The 18,388-nt window shown below is 41.9% G+C and overlaps 2 protein-coding genes across 3 annotated transcripts; both read right to left on the bottom strand.

The window, feature by feature from the left end:
- Window positions 1-718: 718 nt before the first annotated feature.
- Window positions 719-7,816, bottom strand: tlcd3bb (TLC domain containing 3Bb). Its single transcript, XM_018678371.2, has 7 exons — window positions 7,373-7,816; window positions 5,762-5,963; window positions 5,359-5,442; window positions 4,584-4,809; window positions 3,625-3,720; window positions 2,980-3,089; window positions 719-2,825 (listed from the first exon to the last, which is right to left on the bottom strand). The coding sequence occupies exons 2-7, from the start codon at window positions 5,884-5,886 to the stop codon at window positions 2,558-2,560; spliced, it is 909 nt and encodes a 302-aa protein (XP_018533887.1). The 5' UTR covers window positions 5,887-5,963; window positions 7,373-7,816; the 3' UTR covers window positions 719-2,557.
- Window positions 7,817-10,434: 2,618 nt separating this feature from the next.
- On the bottom strand, window positions 10,435-18,206 carry mazb (MYC-associated zinc finger protein b (purine-binding transcription factor)). 2 transcript variants are annotated; one of them, XM_018678368.2, is made up of 7 exons: window positions 16,887-18,206; window positions 16,496-16,646; window positions 14,991-15,289; window positions 14,057-14,304; window positions 13,902-13,965; window positions 13,649-13,820; window positions 10,435-12,841 (listed from the first exon to the last, which is right to left on the bottom strand). In XM_018678368.2, the coding sequence occupies exons 1-7, from the start codon at window positions 16,917-16,919 to the stop codon at window positions 12,498-12,500; spliced, it is 1,311 nt and encodes a 436-aa protein (XP_018533884.1). In that variant the 5' UTR covers window positions 16,920-18,206; the 3' UTR covers window positions 10,435-12,497. The 2 variants fall into 2 exon arrangements, with proteins under 2 accessions (XP_018533884.1, XP_018533883.1); XM_018678367.2 differs by having other exon boundaries at window positions 14,859-15,289; window positions 16,887-18,197.
- Between the last annotated feature and the right edge of the window lie 182 nt (window positions 18,207-18,388).

Genomic DNA, 18,388 nt, shown 5'->3' with positions numbered 1-18,388 from the left:
CTCCTTTGTACTGAGTGAACTGTATGGGTCACTAATTAAAAAAAAACTCTAGCAGCATATGACCTTAATATCACTATATGTTGTGGTATACTTAAGATTGTGAAACTAAATGAATAAAATAACAAGGCTGTATTTTTGCCTAATGTGATAAATACCTGAAAAATTATGGTATATCATCACATTTATGCATAAAGTGTTTTAAGAAAATATTGTTATAAAGCCATCCTGCTCATTAACGTTCATTGCCCCACAATGGCTAAGTACACCCACAGATATTAAGATTCCTATCACACTATATATACATATATGGTATGGTAAAATCTCTCATCTCTCAGTATGTACTAACTTTATGACCCAACCTTAAATGAGTCAGTCTGGTTCTGGGATGTAATTTAGTCCTAGCTGAACTGATTTTCAACAATTTTCTCAAAATAATGTGGAATTCTGTTCATAAAGATGCTCATTAAGACTTTCCATATTGCAGTAAGAGTGCTTAAGCAGAAATAAGTAAACTGAGAATGTGTCATTTGTTTGAGTTAAAATCATTACATAAAATCATGGATTCTGGCACCCTCTACTGGATACTTTCACTTGTGCACAGAGACGTAACATCTGAACCTAAATTCAAAACTGGTCCATTTTTCAAAAAATGACATTTGATTAAATGTTTTCAACACTGATAAGACTTAAAAAAAAAAAAAAAAGACTCAAAGCAGGCTCAGGACAGAGAAGTATATTTTAGCTAAGTTTGAGTAACAATACAGCCTTCACATAAGGCTCAGAAGCATAGAGTATAATATGTATGCATAAATATGCATTCAAAACCACAAACCAAATAAATAAATAAATAAATACTTACAAATAAATAACGAGCATTTTGTGGAATATACAGTACATCAGTTGAAATGTTTTAGTATTGTCAAGAAGCAGTACCTTATGAATTCATGGAACAGGGGAATGGATATTCTGTGTTCAACATGCCCACAGTTGTCCAGATGTTTTGGCACACGCGGCCCTGTCTTTGATGGTTTCTGAGCTTTTTGTTTTATGTTTTTTTTTCTTGACCCATTTCCAGGACAGTGTAGCTGCTTTAAACAAACATAAAATGATAAAAACAAGCCAGTTTGTTCATAGATGGTTCATAGAACCAGTGGCTCAAATGCACGGCTCAATGATCGGAGCAATTAATATAATGTTAAAATAATTCAGACTATATTGTGGTTTTAAAAAAAAAATGAATGAGCAACATCAAAATAAGTTGCCATGGGCAAATGTGCTGTATGTTAATCACAAGGGAATGCATCTTTAGAAGATTACTTTTCACTTTTGCTTCCCTTCAAACTGTGGAATTGCAAGTCCCCGAACAAAGCTAAAAATACTCAAACCTCACGTGAAATATTTCAGCCAATCAAATGGATATTTTGAGATTTACATCAGCACCAAACTAAAAAAAAAAAAAGAAAAGATAACAAAAACACTGCTAAATTCAGTTTAAAGTGACTGCTACTGTGCATCACTTCCTTGTATGCAAAAAACACTGTGTGATACCAGTAAATGGAATGAAGTCATATCTACACTAAAACGAGAAGCACTGGCATAACATTAGGGAGTAGCCTGCGTACACTAAGCTGTAAAACTGAAATGTTTTGCTTTAATGCTGAAATGTAATTGTTCAAAATAAAAAGTTGAAACATCAGATGCAGAGATGACACAAAACCTAAAAAGTGGAGGGTCGGGGAATTAACATTGACCTAATACTGACATGGAAATAAGGACAATTTTACATCGGCTATGTACACCCGTCACATTTTTGTGCCCGAGGAAAACCTCTTCCTTCTCCTCCAAGGATAAAAAATAAATAAAAACGTAAAAGAAACTGCAAAGAATGGGGAAAAGGGATAAGGCAGCAGAATACAGTCTTATGAGATTATCTCCCTTCTAAAGATGAGTCAGTCTGCAGGTTGGTTACATTTTGTTAGAGTGACAGTGACTACATAGAGGATACAGATAATAAACACTAACAAGTCAAAATACTGCTTAGCTGGGATTTTTTTTTCTTTTTTTGAAGGTCTTCTTCATTACTAAACTGAATTAGGCCTTCCATCTACAGCAAATGTACTAACATACAATATAATACATTCCTATTTTCCTGCTCTTCTCGTACCACGAGGCAGAGAGGACTGAATTTGATCTACATGAGGGAAATAGCCACCTATTCTTGCTATACATCCAGGCAAATTCCTCTCAGGTCAGTGCATGTTCCTGTCTGTCACAGTGCCTGATGACATCTTTAATTACAGAGTGCGCAAACACCTCATTTGTTTCCTACCGACTGAGAAGCTGAAGTACTTGAAGGCCGGCAACCAAATCATTCAGCGGTTAAGAGTTTGACTGCCGGCCACAAGGACTTCAGCACAATTTGAGGCTGATCGTTTGTAGCTTTCTCCATATTGCTACTTGTTTCAAGTCTCGCTTTTCCCCTCATAGCTTTCTTTCCTTTACATACTCATTGGTACATTCGCCTTCCTTCCCTCCTCACCCTCCCCTGCCACTCTTCTCAGTGAGTGGCCAGCTCAGGCTCTGTAGAGCGCGTGCTGTAGCCGTTGGCGGGCTGGGGCAGCGCACCGCTATCCGTCTGGCGCTCCTTTGGTGCGGCTGTGTTCGGGCGCGGTCTCTGAGAGCGGGAGGAGCCTGTGAACAGTCGCAAGGCGCCCCTGCAAATTAGGGAGAACCAATAGAGCTGCGGGGCCATGAGCAGAGCAGCACCAAGGTTACAGTGCCAGGGCACGGAGAAGGGGACCATGTGGAAGGGGATGGATGCGTACCTGGATGCAGAGGAGACATGAAGGATTGTATGACTGTAAACACATAGTCTTTATTTTCAGAATCCATAGGGCAGAGATCATGTGGCTGTGCAACTGACCCCAGCTCAGCAAGAGAGCAGAACATGAGAAAACAGAGATAGAAAGAAAGACATACCTTCCATAGACGTAGTAGAGGTAAGGGAAGAGGAGGACTCGACAGATGAAAAAAGTGATCAGCATAAGAGCCCCATTCACTTTGTGCAGTAGAGTGTGTTGCTGTTTGTACTGAGAGCGGAAAAAACAGAGGGAGAGGTCGAGAGAGAGGGAGAAAGAAAAGCAAGCAGTAAAGTTTGGTGAGAGCTGACGATGTTAATCTCATTTGCCATAGTTATATTGTTAATACTAACACTGTTGTATTTGTTAACACTATCTGCAAGACTGAACAAGTGGCGATGGGGGAGCAAGAAAAGCCGAAAGCAATGGAGGGACGACCTTCACCCATACACCGAAACATTGTACACAACACCCACACAAATCTAAAACAGATACAGGTGGATGCAGCTCCTACAACGCATATTCACAAAAACTGTGTTACCACTTAACGACTGATGTTTCTGACAGTGCTGCTCATGTGAGACACAGTCAGTGGGAGCCGATGGGCATGAACAAGCTGCATGCTGGGAATGAGTGGAAATATAAATCTCAATTGAATGAAAAAGGGGAGAAAGAAAGAAGTGAAGAGTGCAGAAGAACTTTAGTGTGACACATGCACATGCAACAACACTTAAAAATGTCTGTGAAGCTGAAATAGGGCACTCACCTGGATGAGTATTTTTCCTAAGCAGACAGATGGAGTGCTGAGCTCAGCCATGAACATTATACCTTGGAAATAATCTCCCTTTCCTTGTCGCCAAAACTAGAGAGAAGAAGAAGGAGGTTGATTATTTGTCTTGAATGTAATCACAGCTTTGCTTTTTTGTGGACTTTCTGGTAGACTTAAATAAATACACATCTGTAATAAATATCCACCTGGGGCTAACAAATAAAAATGTTGACTTAATTTCCATTTTGTTTCATAGATGCCTATGGGATCAAGAAGCAACTTCTCCAAAAAGAGGGAAGTATACTGTAAAAACATGTCGAAAATGATGGATGACTTGTCAAATTAGTACAGTATAAAGTACATTTGAGATTATATTGTTCTTCCATCCAGGTTTACATGCACACACAGCCAGGGTTCACGGTCACACTTAATTAATACCCATACAATTTAAAGATGCAGTGATTAGTTGATATGAAAATGATTTAGCACCAATTTTTTATTAATCATTCTACCTATTTTGCTTAATAGTGGAGTAAATTGGATATTTGTGCAAGTTCTTATGTTTTATAGAGCAAATAACTGCCTGATTGAGACGATAATTGGCAACAATTCCCGATTATAGAATAACTGTTGGCTGCAGCCCTAACACAATTCACTATTCAATTATTAAGTATTCACTATCTGCAAAATTTAAACCCTTGGCTAATACTTATTAAATGCTAAAAACTCAGTATTCAGGTTAATTTACCACCTTTAACACAAGGTTATCTGCACCACTCAGCACACCTTCATAATGCACACTTATAAATGTATTCATTTAGTTTGTCTTGCTTTGGGAAACCAGAAAAAATTGGTACAATTTCCCATAAGCACACTGTCTTTTTAAAAATCAAACTTTTTTTTTTTGCCTCAGTCAAATCTCAGCCCAACAGAAAAGAGCAATGTGTGACAGTTACCACAGAGACAGGGAAGCAGACGGTGACCATGACAACATGGTGCAGCACCATGAGGAACTCGCGACGCAAGTAGCTGGTCAGAGCTGAGCTCATGTGCTGGGGTGCTGCAGAGGCCTCCTCGTGCCCTTTGACCCGTAGTTTGTACCAGTAGCACATGAACATTGCGTAGATGTCGTACACAAAGTAGGGAACAGCAAACATGATGTAAGCGCTGGTCAGCCAGTGCCTGTGTGGAGAGGAGGAGAGACTGGTTTTTAAGACCAAAAAGGAGAGAATTAACATTGCGAGTGAAGAATTCACTTAAACGGAGGTTTGTTACCAGTGAGAACACTTTTCTCATGCCATGTTACTGTTTGACATATTTATAATAACCAGTGCAGTGACTACTCTCAATACAGAACAGCTCTTCCCCTCTGTAATCCAAAAAATCTCAATGGAACCCATTTCACCTGAATTTATAACCATATAAAAATGTGATAAAATGCTTGAGGCAGTTTTAAGTAGAAAACTTCAGGGATAGCTGAACTAAAAACTACTTATACACTCTTAAACAGCAGCTGACATTTACTGCTCTCTGACAAGGCATCAATGTCAAGACAAATGGTTTGCTTTACATTTAAGTTTAGCTGATGTACGACAAGAAGTCCATGTCTCAAAGTGCCTTTATATGGTACACCTAAAAATGTCTGTTAACTGACTTGTTACATCCATTACTAGAGAAGATGGGCTGGTCAAATGTGATGGGGTATTTTCTAATATACATTTCTTGACTTACTGGTCCTCGATGATGTCCTCGCAGGAAGAAGCAATGATGTAGCCAGCTGAAGAAGCCATGACTGCCTGGACTGATGACACCAACCTGGGAGAAGAGAATGGTAAGTAAACAACAAATAATGTATTTGTAATTAGCCACTTGGACTGTGTTGATTTGCGTTTCTGCTGAAACAATGCAGCTGAAAGCACTTGGTAAAAATGACACAGCCTGTTATACTTGGGGAGTCATATTAAAATAATGCATGTGAGATTAAGTCTCGACAAATAGGATGCAGTACAAGTACCACTTTAGTGCTAGAATTTCTGTGGGCACAGGAGTGACTGTGTATCCACATGACTGCATCCACTAGGCGCTCACATTTACACCACACAATAAACCAAAACTATGTATAAGAAAGTCTCACCTTGCAGACACGATGACCGCATCTCCTTCGCTCCATCTCAGCGCTGGGATGGACTTCAGACATTGTTTGGACAGTAGGAAAAGGCCTGGAAAGAACACAGACCCAGCAGCTAGGATGGTCAGCATGGTCCCTGATGGTCTATCTGAGAGGCAAAAAGTTCAGCGGGCAATCTGGTCCTTGAGATCCGTTGCTCTTTCCCTCTCTGAAAAACACAAAACATCAAACAGTGTGCAAACAGTTCATATTGATCTCACTGGTGGTGGCTCCTATGTGTATACATACAGCTGCATACACTAAGATAACCAACAAAGCATGTTATCAAAGTCCTACATATGTGGTGACATGTCAGTGTAGCTGCACTGAAGGTCTTGCCATTTGTACAATAAAGATGGGGTAGAGGGAAGGGTATCAAGGACAGACAGTCCAGGCACAATGTGGACAATAGGTTTATATAAAAGGTGAAAGAGGACAGTTCATGGGACAGAAAACAGGGAGACTATATAACTGCTGTGGCAGGGGCAGAATATCAGATAGAAGGTCCTTTTGTGCAACTCACTGCACTGTCCATCTGATGACACTGAGAGCGTTATTCCCATTTATTCCTAGGGCAACCATGTGGTAGTTCCATGCGGTTTTGCAGTTTGCTTACACTGGACTAGCTGACTCATTAAAAAGTTGAAGTCCATTAGCAAAATACGCATTGCGCTATTTTAAAATCCTGAACGTCGAAAATATCGACAATAGGCAAGGGCTCCTGGTGCTCATAGTTCCTAGTAACAACGTTGGCTAATGTTACCTGTCTGTAAACAGAATATCTGGCCGAGCTTTGGGAAGTAGCTCATCACAGATGCAAACTGAGACCGGCTTAAGGTTTACATGTAACTTAACTATTCTAGTATTGGTGCTAATCTGCCAAATCGTTAATGTTAACGTTAGCTTTAGAAGCTTTGGTTAATTTATGCAATGTCAAGTCCAAGAGCACACGTTTCAAATCTATTTGATACTGAACTAACGCTAACTTGGCTATACTATACGTTTTACACCAGCTAGTTAAGCTAACAAAAACACCAGACAACTGCAGTTAACGCAATTTTACGAGCTTTGCCATTAGGTTGCCAAGTTGTTAGCAAAAAACTAGGTCAGTTCGGATGTAAGTCGTGAGGTTTTAAGTAGAGAGACGATGTAGCTCGTTTTAAATGTCATGCCTAACCCTGGTAAGCATGACCAACTGTCTGCGCTGTTGAAACAGTGCTAACAATGACGCTAAGACCGTTAGCTAACGTTAGCATCTCACCGACATGTAGCTATGACAGTTGGTCACAGTTAGCAACCATTTCGTTTCGACCACACTTAAAAACGATAGTTAGCGAGACGATGACACCCAAAAACGTCAGCTAATACCTGAATGTGCCGCTGTCTACGTTTTGTCACTCTTCGTTACAACGTTACGTAGACGCTAAACTGTTTTGTTAGCTTGTTATTTGTTTGTAGCAGTTAGCAGTAGCAACTGAGCAAACCGATCCCCGTGAACGCCAAGCACGGCTACCTGGCTAACAGATTAGGAGTTTACACATGTTTGGAATAAATGGAAAAATCTCAAGCAGCATTTACACAGAGACTCTGCGGAGTCCGGTCAGCGGCCAGTCGAAACTCGTGTCCTGCAGAAAGCGTTTAACGTTAGAGATGTCCCGGGGGTCTCCGCCTCGATGATCCGCATGTTTATGTGGCCACTTCGATGTCTGATGGGTAGCAGCAGCGAGCTAACACTAGCTTGCAGCAACTTAGATCGAAATCTGTGCGAGGGCAGCTCACAGAGAACATTGGCGACTAGCTTGTGATCTAGCCAGTTTAAACAAATTACTAATTACAACTGGAACATGGCAAACCGACGAAAAAAGCAACAAAATGACACGATCTAATCCAGGTGTCAAGGTAACACTAGCTCGTCCAGCCACTATGTCATCGCATCTGTCTCGCAATAGCACAGCGGAGCTGCCGCTGCCTCAGCCTCGCAGATGCAACGTTGACTCAACACTGTGGACTGCTGCGCCAGCTAGTTCCTACAGGTCCAGGCAGCAGCAGCTCATGTCATGACGAGAAATTTGCACCACTCACTGCACTGCATTTTGTAAATTGGGTTTTGTCGTTTTCAATGCAGGGAAATGCTGAATGGATTTTCCATAAGGCGGTCGTCTATTCCAGCTGCATTCATAGTTTGCAATATCCACTCTGTCCACTTAAAAATACAATAATTTGCATGCAAACAAAATGACCCAGCATTTACGTATTTAATTCAGAAAATCCCTGCAAATCTGTAAAAACAAACAAACAAAAAACACTGACAGTTCCTCATCCATTAATGTCACTGTCTGTAAAGACTTGGATGAGTTTATTTTTGACAGATAAGTCATTTGGCCTTTGGATTGAGCAGCATTGTCAGTCCTTAGATGCACACTGTCAGAGATGCTTGGTATGTTTGTTGGCCCCGCAAACCTTCACGTTTGGAGGATTGCAGATTACATACCAATCAATGCAACTTTGTTGTAGGGCTGTGCAGTGATAACCCAGCTCTGTTCTTACAGGGTTACTAGGGCATGGTAAATCTGCAACACTGGCCTGCTCTGTTTCATCATCTGGGAAACAAACAGAGCAAAAGGTAGTTTAGAGAGGAAGATTTTCACGATCACTGTTTCATAACTTAACATAAAATTAAATATTGATCAGGAAATTTATGCAGAATATGCAGACACATACACATATACGGTGCAGGTTAAAAAAACAAAAAAAAAAACAACTGAAACACTGAGCCCTCACCCTCCTCCACTGCCGGTCCACTGATGACTAAGCAGCAATGTTGATGAAGATTTTCGAGAGTCTATGAAATATGTAACTTTTAATGGTGGCATCAAGTGCAGTAAATTTCCCACAACTGGGATAAATAAAGTATATCTTATCTTATCTTATCTTATCTTATCTTATTGAAGTCAACTTCAGTATGACAAATGAATTAAGCACAATGTCATAGTTGTAGTCACCAGATGTACAGCTCAGAGGTTAGAATAGGAGCAGCCTTGTCTCAAGTGTGAGATGGAAAGATGCACTCGGTGCATTTGTCATAAACGACAAGACCATGAAAAGTTATTCTACAATCAACAACATTTGTATCTAAAATACCAGGAATCAGTAGCTTTATAACATTATGTTATTATTATTAAGTACATTCCATGAGTTGCATTGAAGTTTTTGTTGTTATTATACTTTACTTAAAATTGTCTAATCAACTTCATATATATCCCAGAATTACTTTCAGTTATCTATAGAGAATGTGTCTGAACCTGTTTTCAGCTTTATAGTGATGCCGAGAGTGATAACAGAGAAAAAACAAAGTATCTAGTAAGTCAAGTCCAGAAACAGTGAGAGTTGTGGCCTGGTTTCACTGGTCTCAGTGTAGTAAAAAGCTGTATTAAAGTGACAGGGAAAATGATCTCTGTACATTTGTGTCCACACAGCATAATGACCCAGAGTAACTTATGGTAAATTTATTCAATTGCTAGGTTCTGGTCGAGCTACAGCACCTTCATCGGGCATTTCTTGACTAAAGCAAAATTATGAACCAAATGTGTTAACGGTGTGCAGGAGCTGATTTCTTATCTAGAAAAAAGTCTGTTGCCTTATAATGAAAAGCGAGTAGGACAGATTTTTTAAAAGATTGTTGGGAAGTAACTTGCACTGTAGCTGTGCTAAATTTATCACTGTTAATGTGAGTATGGATAAACGCGCTTTTCATCTATTGTCTTGTTGGTTCTGATGGCACCATGACATCCCTGAAAGAGATAACAGAGTATCACCTATGTACCAATTACATGTAGGGTGTGTCACAAATTCCTGGTGCTCACTATTAAGAAATGATCAAGTCACTGTATATTAACAACTAATGACTGTTAATTATCATATTTTTTAACCTTAGCCACTGTATTTTTCTGGCATATCCTCTTCTCATAGAAATATGAAGCAGTTTTTTAAAAAAAAATCAAACTGTAACATGTTGCTGCATGACCCAACAGTCTTTGCTTGCGTCATATTTAAAAGCTAGGGTGTGGCACATGAATCTCTTCTTTTTTGTTGGAATGAAGGGTAGTACAGAAGAGAGCTGTGCACAAAAACAAGTAGTGGTAGAGTAGATGGACTTGTCTAGGCATTCTTCAACAGTTTACACTGTAATGAATTGAGAGAGACAAAGTGAGTATTAACGGCCTCTCAGGATTCAGATTTCACAGCTACTATAGATTGCTTAAAAGCAGCTTCATATTTGTATGAAAATATGTATATGTATATGTCTGTGCCTGGGTTCCAGTTAACTGGTTGTCATAAATGAATGAAAGAAGTAACTCTGAGTTAACTTTAATTACATAATAGCCTATTTTCATAAACATAGACATAAACTCATAATGGCTTGATATTTTCTTGCCAGTGAGCAACACAAATTCATGAACATCATGAGTTAAGTGTGTGTTACCAATGACAGTTAACAACAAAAACTGCTGGCTAACAGAATCACAAAGGTCAAACATGGCTGGACGACACTACTGTACATCCAGACTGAATGACTGTCTGCGAATCACGTCAGTGAAGAAGCTGTGGTGTAAAAGTGAACACATCAGCACACAAAATGATGCCTGTTTACCCTTTTTACTTTAAATTGTCCAAATTACAAAATAATAACATGATCTCTACTTCATCTACAAAATAACATAATATTTATGACTGTAGTAAGCATCATTGATTTTTTTTTTTGCTCTAACAACCTTTTAGACATGCATACTGTTGAGAAATATAAAAATATAAATATAAATACATCCCATTAATATTCTTAATGAATCCATGACTAAGATTTGAAATATTTCATCATAAAAGAATTAAAATGCAGTTGAGTACGATAAGGCATTAAGATGTATCACAAGAGCTGTACAGAATCCTAGAGTAGAGGTATTATTTTTTTCTTAGTGTAATGGAGAAAACCTAAAATTAACTTTTTCGAATAAATCACTACTTTTCTCAACAGGAAGAACACATTTTCAAAGAAAGAAACAAAAAAGGAAGAAAGGAAGAAAACAACTCTACAAATCTCAAGGTAACATAGTAACACAAAACTGAAAAAAGCACTCCAGTACAAAACCAGGATCTGTTTACGGCATACAAAGTGGTGTTGTCAAACTCCCATTGTACTTCCTTTGCCTCACTCACGACTTTATAAGCCCTTTCTCGACACCACACATCACTCACAATATAACTCAAAGCAACCAAAAAATATCCAACAGACAAGTGACCATTCCTCACATGATTAATGTGGAGCGATAATGACTTGCGCTCAGAACATTATGTGCTATACAGAGAGTTAAATGACTAAATCTAATGCATAAGTTTCACTCATTGGACTGGTACATAGAGAAAACAAAAGGACTATGGCAATGACAGTTACAATCAAATGAATGGCCAACAATGTTAAAATTTTCTGAATAAAAATCAACACTTTCATAAATATTATTGTTTACAGCCGACTAACTTAGTGGAACTGCTAAAAGTATCTTTTTGTCATGACAGCTCCCTAACAATAAGCATGACTGAGCTAGCTTGTTTTCATGCAAAAGGTAGTTCTCAGGTGCAAGAAATCGCCATGTCACAAGCTGAAGTGTTGATTAGCAGTTATGTTTTGTTGTTTTGTTTTTTTTTTTTAATGGCCAGACCCAGAGAGGAAGACTCAGAGCAAGAAAATCAGAGAAATCTCAAACCCATTTTGATCCTCACTGAATCGAACAATGACAGTTTTAAGGTGCTTGACTCTCCTGAATGCAACTCTATTCTTATCTCTTTACTTTTTAGGAAACAAATGAATGAGTACATCCCACAATACAAATACACACCGATTGCAATGCATGTGTGGTCTTCTGTCCTGATCTAAAAACAGCCCTCTAGGAACTTAATAAACTAGCATTACGACTTCAAGTCAAATGTTGATTTTAGTTTTGTAGACAAACGCACTATCATGCTAGAGGAGTCCTGACTTAGACGCACACCGCAAACACACACCTTCCCTTCTAATGTGTTTCTTCTCTTATGTTTCTCTTAGCACTATTCTCACCCTTCCACTTCTTTTTAACGTGAGCCTTTTGGATTCTCAGTTAAGTGAGCTGCAAAATGGAGGTAAGATCAGAGCTGGTGTGAGATATACAGTACTTGGTGCACTTGCAGAGAGCAGCCAATGCCAGGGTTGAGGGGAGGAGGAGAAAAAAGAGAGAGAGAGAGAGAGAGAGAGAGAGAGAGAGAGAGGGGAGAGTAATACAGTAGATGCTCACAATACCACAGTTTCATTGGGAGTCTTAAATGCACAAGAGCATTCAGGAATATCTGGACGACACATCCATGTTTGTCGTTAGTGTCAGTGAACCTGCTGCAGCCACAAAGGTCCCTCTTTCCATGACTTCACTGCTCTATTAATACAGCTCTTCCTTTTTTCCTCCTTCTCTCTGACGCTCCACCCTCTGCAGCTCTGAGGTGAAACTGCCCTTGAGTGCTGACTGGCGTTAATCCCCCCCACCACCCTTTAATCCTTGCCTTACCTATAAGTGGGGACATGACAAAAACCGAAACCGGATCAGCATCTACGAGTAACTTCAACCTTCTCTAACCTTGCCCTCTTGCTAAGGAACTGAGGTCGTTATTGCTGAGCTCTATACTGCTAACTGTGGGGCTGTGGCGCCGCGATGCTAGAGCAGTCCGTGACGAGCAGGTCCACCACCGTGTTGCCCGTGACGTACACGGTGGGCGCCGTCACCATGTTGCTGAGGGAGACAGAGCTGCTGGCGGCCACATTAGAGGTGATGGGGCTCGGGGCACCCTGGCTGTTGCTGTGGGTGCCCATGTGGCCCTGGAGCTGGGTGGGTGTCTTGCAGTGGACGCCACACAAGTGGCAGACGAGCACGCCGCCGGACGCCGTGCCGCCGAAGCCCCCTGGGCTGTCCTTCCACTCCTGGCCGTGGTGCTTCTGGGCGTGGACACGAAGGTAGGTCAGCGTGGTGAAGCCTGATAGAAGAGAGGGGATGACACAGAGTTATTTCAGTGAGAGATTTGGATGTTAGAGCAGGAGCCAAACAAGGATCCAAGGAAATTTGAAACCGCACAGTTACCAAGTGATAAACTGACGTCTAATCTCCCCTATGCAAAGCAGACAGGCACGAGCGAAAGACAGCTGAAATGTGATCTAAGAGATGTAAAAGGTAACCATAAAGTTAAGAACAGAGGATTAAGTCACAAGAACAGAACTACGGGAAAATAATAACATCTCAAAATGTTGATGTGACGAATTAACCTATCACACCAGTAAAGCAGTAGTCTGACATTTTGGGGAATATGCTTATTCACTTATTTATCAAGAGTTGATACCACCGTCATGTCTCTTTACAGTATAAACATAAGGTCTCCATCTTCTCTTTTTAAAGTATTTTTTGGGGGCTTTTATGCTTTTATTTGACAGTGGAGATAGGAGATAGGAAAGAGAGCAGGGGAGTGACATGCAGCAAGTGGTCCAGCCGGGAGTTGAACTGGTGTTGTGTGTTTCCCAAAATGTCAAAATATTTCTTTAAACAGATAAATGAGTTCGATTTTGTGTGTGTGCTTTCTTTATTCTCATTACTATATTTTTAGATCATCGTTCATTGGGAGACGACAGGAAGGTCTCCAGTCAGATTCCAACTGGGGGATGTTGTGGTTCATGGTCGGCATCTTAACCACCAAACCGCAGGGGCGCCTCAATGCCTGTACTTCTTTCAACATGTACTTGATTTATATGCACTTAATGTAAGCGAGTACAATCAAAGCATCTGCACTTACTGCGGTTACAGAGATGGCAGGCGTGGTGCTGCGACTGGTTGTGCACCCTCATGTGATCTGTGATGTAAGCGGCGGACAGGAGCTTCCCGCAGATGTGACAGGGAACCTTCTCCTCGTGGCGAATCATGTGTGCGCGCAAGCGGTCCTTCGTGGCGAAGCTGGACTCGCAGGTCTGAAGAGAGAGGTAACTGATGAGTGTGCATGCTCAGTGATCATGTGAGTGAGGATATTAGTGTGGGTAAACATGACGCACCGGGCATTTGAAGGGTCGCTCCGAGGAGTGCACCTGTCTGACGTGACTGTTAAGGTGGTCAGGCCTTAGGAAAGAAAGAGTGGAAACATATTACAGCAGGCAATACTGTAATGATGATTAATGATTTCAAAACTGAAACTGCTCCACGGCATCACCTGGAGAAGGCCTTGCCGCAGTGTGGACAGACGTAAGGTTTTTCCACCCCGCCCTGGTGGGAGCGCACGTGGTGGCTCATGCGGTCCTTCCTTTTGAAGCGCTGCTGGCAGATGGGGCAGGAGAACGGCTTCTCATCTGAGTGGGACAGGCGGTGGCGGTTGAGGTGGTAGACATCGCGGAAGGCCTTCCCGCATGTCTCACAGGCATGGTTCTTCCTTACCGGGTTCGGGTTGGGATTCGTGGGCCGCTGAGGCAAAACAGACAAGATAAAAAAAAAACACACACTACAGAGTTTAGATGGGAAGCTTTCGCACGGTTATATACACAAAAAGAAACACATTCACTGACTCTGTTTTAATAATTTCACGCCTGTCGTTGAAACCATGCAGATGCACACAGATATTTCTGCCTGATTTGCACCAAAGTTGCAGGTCATCCCTTGTGCAAAACATTCCTGACATTTGATTCGTATGTTAAATTGATCACTTCCTGACATCAAGTCTATCTGCTTTCACACTGTTTGTGTTACAGAGAACATGCAGGGGAGCGTGGGGGGGCTTCAAGCACGGTGTTTCTCAAAACTGGGGACCAGTGCCAAATACTGGGATGGAATTTACTGGTCCCTGGTTACTGCATATTGACATTTAGTCAAATTTAATGCACGTTAAAAATAGCAGCAGGTGACATATGGTCCCAAACGAAGAAGACGGCTTATCCATCCTCGTGGCCAGGCAGCTTAAGAAACATCATGCTTGAAGGTTTGGGGTTGTCGACAGCCATCTCTACAAGGCCCTGACCCACCTGTACTGTCGCCCCTGTGGCCATGACGACAGCAGCAGGAGGCGGAGCATGGGGGTTAACACTAGCCATTACGTTTGGCATGGCTACCCCTTCACCATCCTGACTACCCAGGGGAGGCTGCTGTGCACCCACCAGCACGCCGGGAGGGGCGAGAGGGGGAGGCGCGGAGAGGTGTAGCAGGGAGAGGGGAACAGTGGGCCTCTCCGCCCTCCCTCCAGCCCCCACCGCCATCGCCAACGGGGCCGCCACTGCCACCGCCACCTGGCCGGCTGCTCCCTCCTTTGCCCCCTCCGCCTGCTCTCTGGCCCTGTCCTTCATGCGTACCCCAGTGTGGACCGACTGGTGCCGCCGCAGGTTGTAGTTGTTCTTGAACTGCTTGTTGCAGATGGCACAGATGTGGGGCACGCGGGCCGGCCGAGACACTGGCTTCACTGGACCAGGGGGAGGCAGGACACGAGACAGAAAGACAGAGAAGTTAGTTTTTAAAGAAGCTGACTGAGTGTAGCAACAGTCCCAATAAAAAGGACACAATTAGGAAATGATGTTTGGACGATAAGCGCTGATACTGAAGTATCATGTGAACATAATGCATCAACGAAATGTTGACAGAGATACAGTAACAAGGCAAGTGAAATGTTATCGGGCATCTACCACCCTGTCAACTTTGTTTTGATCATTTGCAGGTAAAAGAACATTCATGCTGAAATTGTTAGGCACTCTACAATAAAGACATTAATAATTTAAACCATTTATAAAGCAAAAATAAACATTCACTGACTTCAGCTTCTCAAAAACAAGCTGGTTCTCTGTGTTTTCTATCACTTTATAATGGGTTCCAGACTGTTGGTGGAACAAAACAAGCATTTAATCCAAAGTAGGGCTGCAACCAATCATTATTTTCACTGGTTAATCTGCAAATGAAAATCAATTTGTCAGTGGATTGTTTGTTGTCCATCCCAATTTACCAGAGCCCAAAGTCTTGACGTAGCTTGTTTTGCTCTCAAAACACTCAAAAATACCAAAGATATTCTGTTTGCTATCACAGAAGGTCAGAGAGACGGGCAATATATTCACACTGGAGAGGCACAAAACTGTTCATTTTAGGTATTTTTACTTAAAATGCGTTAACGTCTATTAACTGCCTCAGCTCTAATCATATGCTGTAGCTAATTTAGTTTGGTTGAAAAGCTTTCTTAGATATCAAGGTTACCATTATAATATTATAATATTTCAGGTTATATTCCAGAGTGTAGGAATGTAAAAGTCCTTACTAGGGTTTAATAACAATAATTATCCACCTTTACTGGACCACATTCGAGACACATTAAGATGCTATTGAACCTATGCTGGTTGATGCTGATCTATATACTGGACGTTGAGTTTTGGTGTCTGAATCTGGAAAATCCTATTTAACATTTTAGACTTTTTAAGATCCAAAAATGTAACTGTGAGCAAACACTGAGCACTTGAAATTGACCTCTGAACTTTGCACTTAAAGGAATCCAGACCACATAAAGTCAGATTTTTTTTTTTTAGAGATGAACTTTAGCACTGTCAATGGATTATCCAAGTCACATTTAATTGACATGTCTCTTTATCAGCTCCACAGGTGCAGAGTGCAGTGCAGAGTCCCTCACCGGGCAGGGGTTCCTCGCTGAGGGCAGCAGTGTCCACAGTCGAAGGAGGCTGTGCTATGTGCTCTGTGGGTGGGGTTTGGGGAGAACTCGTATGCACTGGCATGAGCTCTGATTGGAGGCCCCCCTCCACTTGGTTTTGGGTGGGAGTATTCTGGAGAAGCAAGTAGAAGGCCATCACCAAATGTAAACACAAGTCACAGCATTTATCTTCAGGTGCTACGTTGACATTACAAGATATGTAGGGGGTGGGGGGGTTGCAGGACACTTCACTGAGTGACCTGCGGGAGTGAGGGGAGAGGGGGGAGGGTGGGTTTTAAAAAAGCGCGCTGTCTAAAAATGAGAAGCAGAGAGAAAAAAGCAGGCCGTGTAAATGCCCGCTCAGCAAGCCTACCTGGAAAAGAAAATTGCTCCAAGCAGCATCCATTTTGCGCCACAGCGATGGAGATTATAAAGTCAGCTCCTGATTGAGATCGAGGACAGCAGCCTTTGCATGGCTCTGATCGGCCCAGCGATGATCGAGGCGCAAACAGTCGCCTGTCCTGCAGCAGAGACGACGGGGCTTCCGGATTCCCTCTCTCTCTCTCGGGGGGTGAAAACGTGAATAAAATCGTCGGCGAAAATATGCTTATTTCTCATTGAGGTAGCCCTAATGCTGTCAATTAAAAATGCACGCAGCTGTCGACTGAAACGCAGGCTGCCGTACACACACGCACACATACACACACTCGAACACACACTCATACACAGGCAGGAGTGTGTGGAGCAGGCCAGGTCCAGATAATGGCCTGTGTCTCTTTGACTTTGGTTTCTAACTTTAATTCATCAAACACTAATCTCACTAAAAACGCAACATCACACAGCAGAAGTGCCTTCAAAAACTAAAAAAAAGAAATCGCATAGTAGAGTATTATACTTTAGCAATAAACATAAACAATTCTACGTGAAATAGATGCATTTTTTTACGCAAGAGAACAAATATGGGTTATAACACACGCATCTGGTAGCATAGCAGGTCATGCTTTGTTTTTAATTTATGAATCTATTTTTCCGATTTCCCCCGATAGGCCAATCGGGTGTTTGTCGAAGCCTCGTTGTTGGATTCAAGCCCTGACCCCGGCGAGCGGCGCTCTCGCCGGGCCGCAGCCTATCGCTCCACCTCGGCCGTTCAGCCGCGAGGATGTCATCTTTCTTTTTTTATCGCCCGCTCTCCCTCCTCCCTCCCTGTCTCTTTCTTCCTTTTCTTTTTTAATTCCTCTTTCTTCTCCCCCTCCTCTCCTTTTCCTCGCACCGCTATGTCCCACTTGCTCTTAAAGGGATAGGGTTTTCCTCTTTGAACACCCCCCTCTCATTTCCGTCTCCCTCGGCGGAGCCCGTCCTCTCCCCCCTCCTTCCTTCCTGGGATTTTCGGCCGACACAAAATGCACCACAGTGTTTTTTTTTCTCTCCCTCCCTCTCTCAGTCTTGCTCAGGCCAGCTGGAACAGATCTCCTGCACCGCAGAAAACAACCAGAATGACTTTCCATTAACGGAGAGATGACAGACGCATCTTAAAGGGCAGTGCGCACAGATCCTCCCAGTCAGCCCATAATAATGATGTCAGAGTCAGATATAGTACACAGGACGAATAGCAGCTCAGGATACACACACAATAGATGAGAAATAGATGAGGATAATTGTCTGCATTGCATTAACACAGAAGAAATACATAAACACACACACACACACACACACAACGGCTATAATCTCATGCGTTAACTCCAAGGAGTGAGAACCTATAATAAACAATAATCTAAACCTCAAAGATTTTTGAATTAATCGATTAATATCAAATGAACTGGCAGCTACTTTGATGGCTGAACAGGCGTTTAGGTCAATTTTACTTTACACCCCCAG

This window comes from Lates calcarifer, linkage group LG23 (genome assembly GCF_001640805.2).
Source record: "Lates calcarifer isolate ASB-BC8 linkage group LG23, TLL_Latcal_v3, whole genome shotgun sequence".
In the NCBI taxonomy this organism is placed as follows: Eukaryota; Metazoa; Chordata; class Actinopteri; family Centropomidae; genus Lates; species Lates calcarifer.
This window is presented reverse-complemented; position numbering and strand designations above follow the sequence as displayed.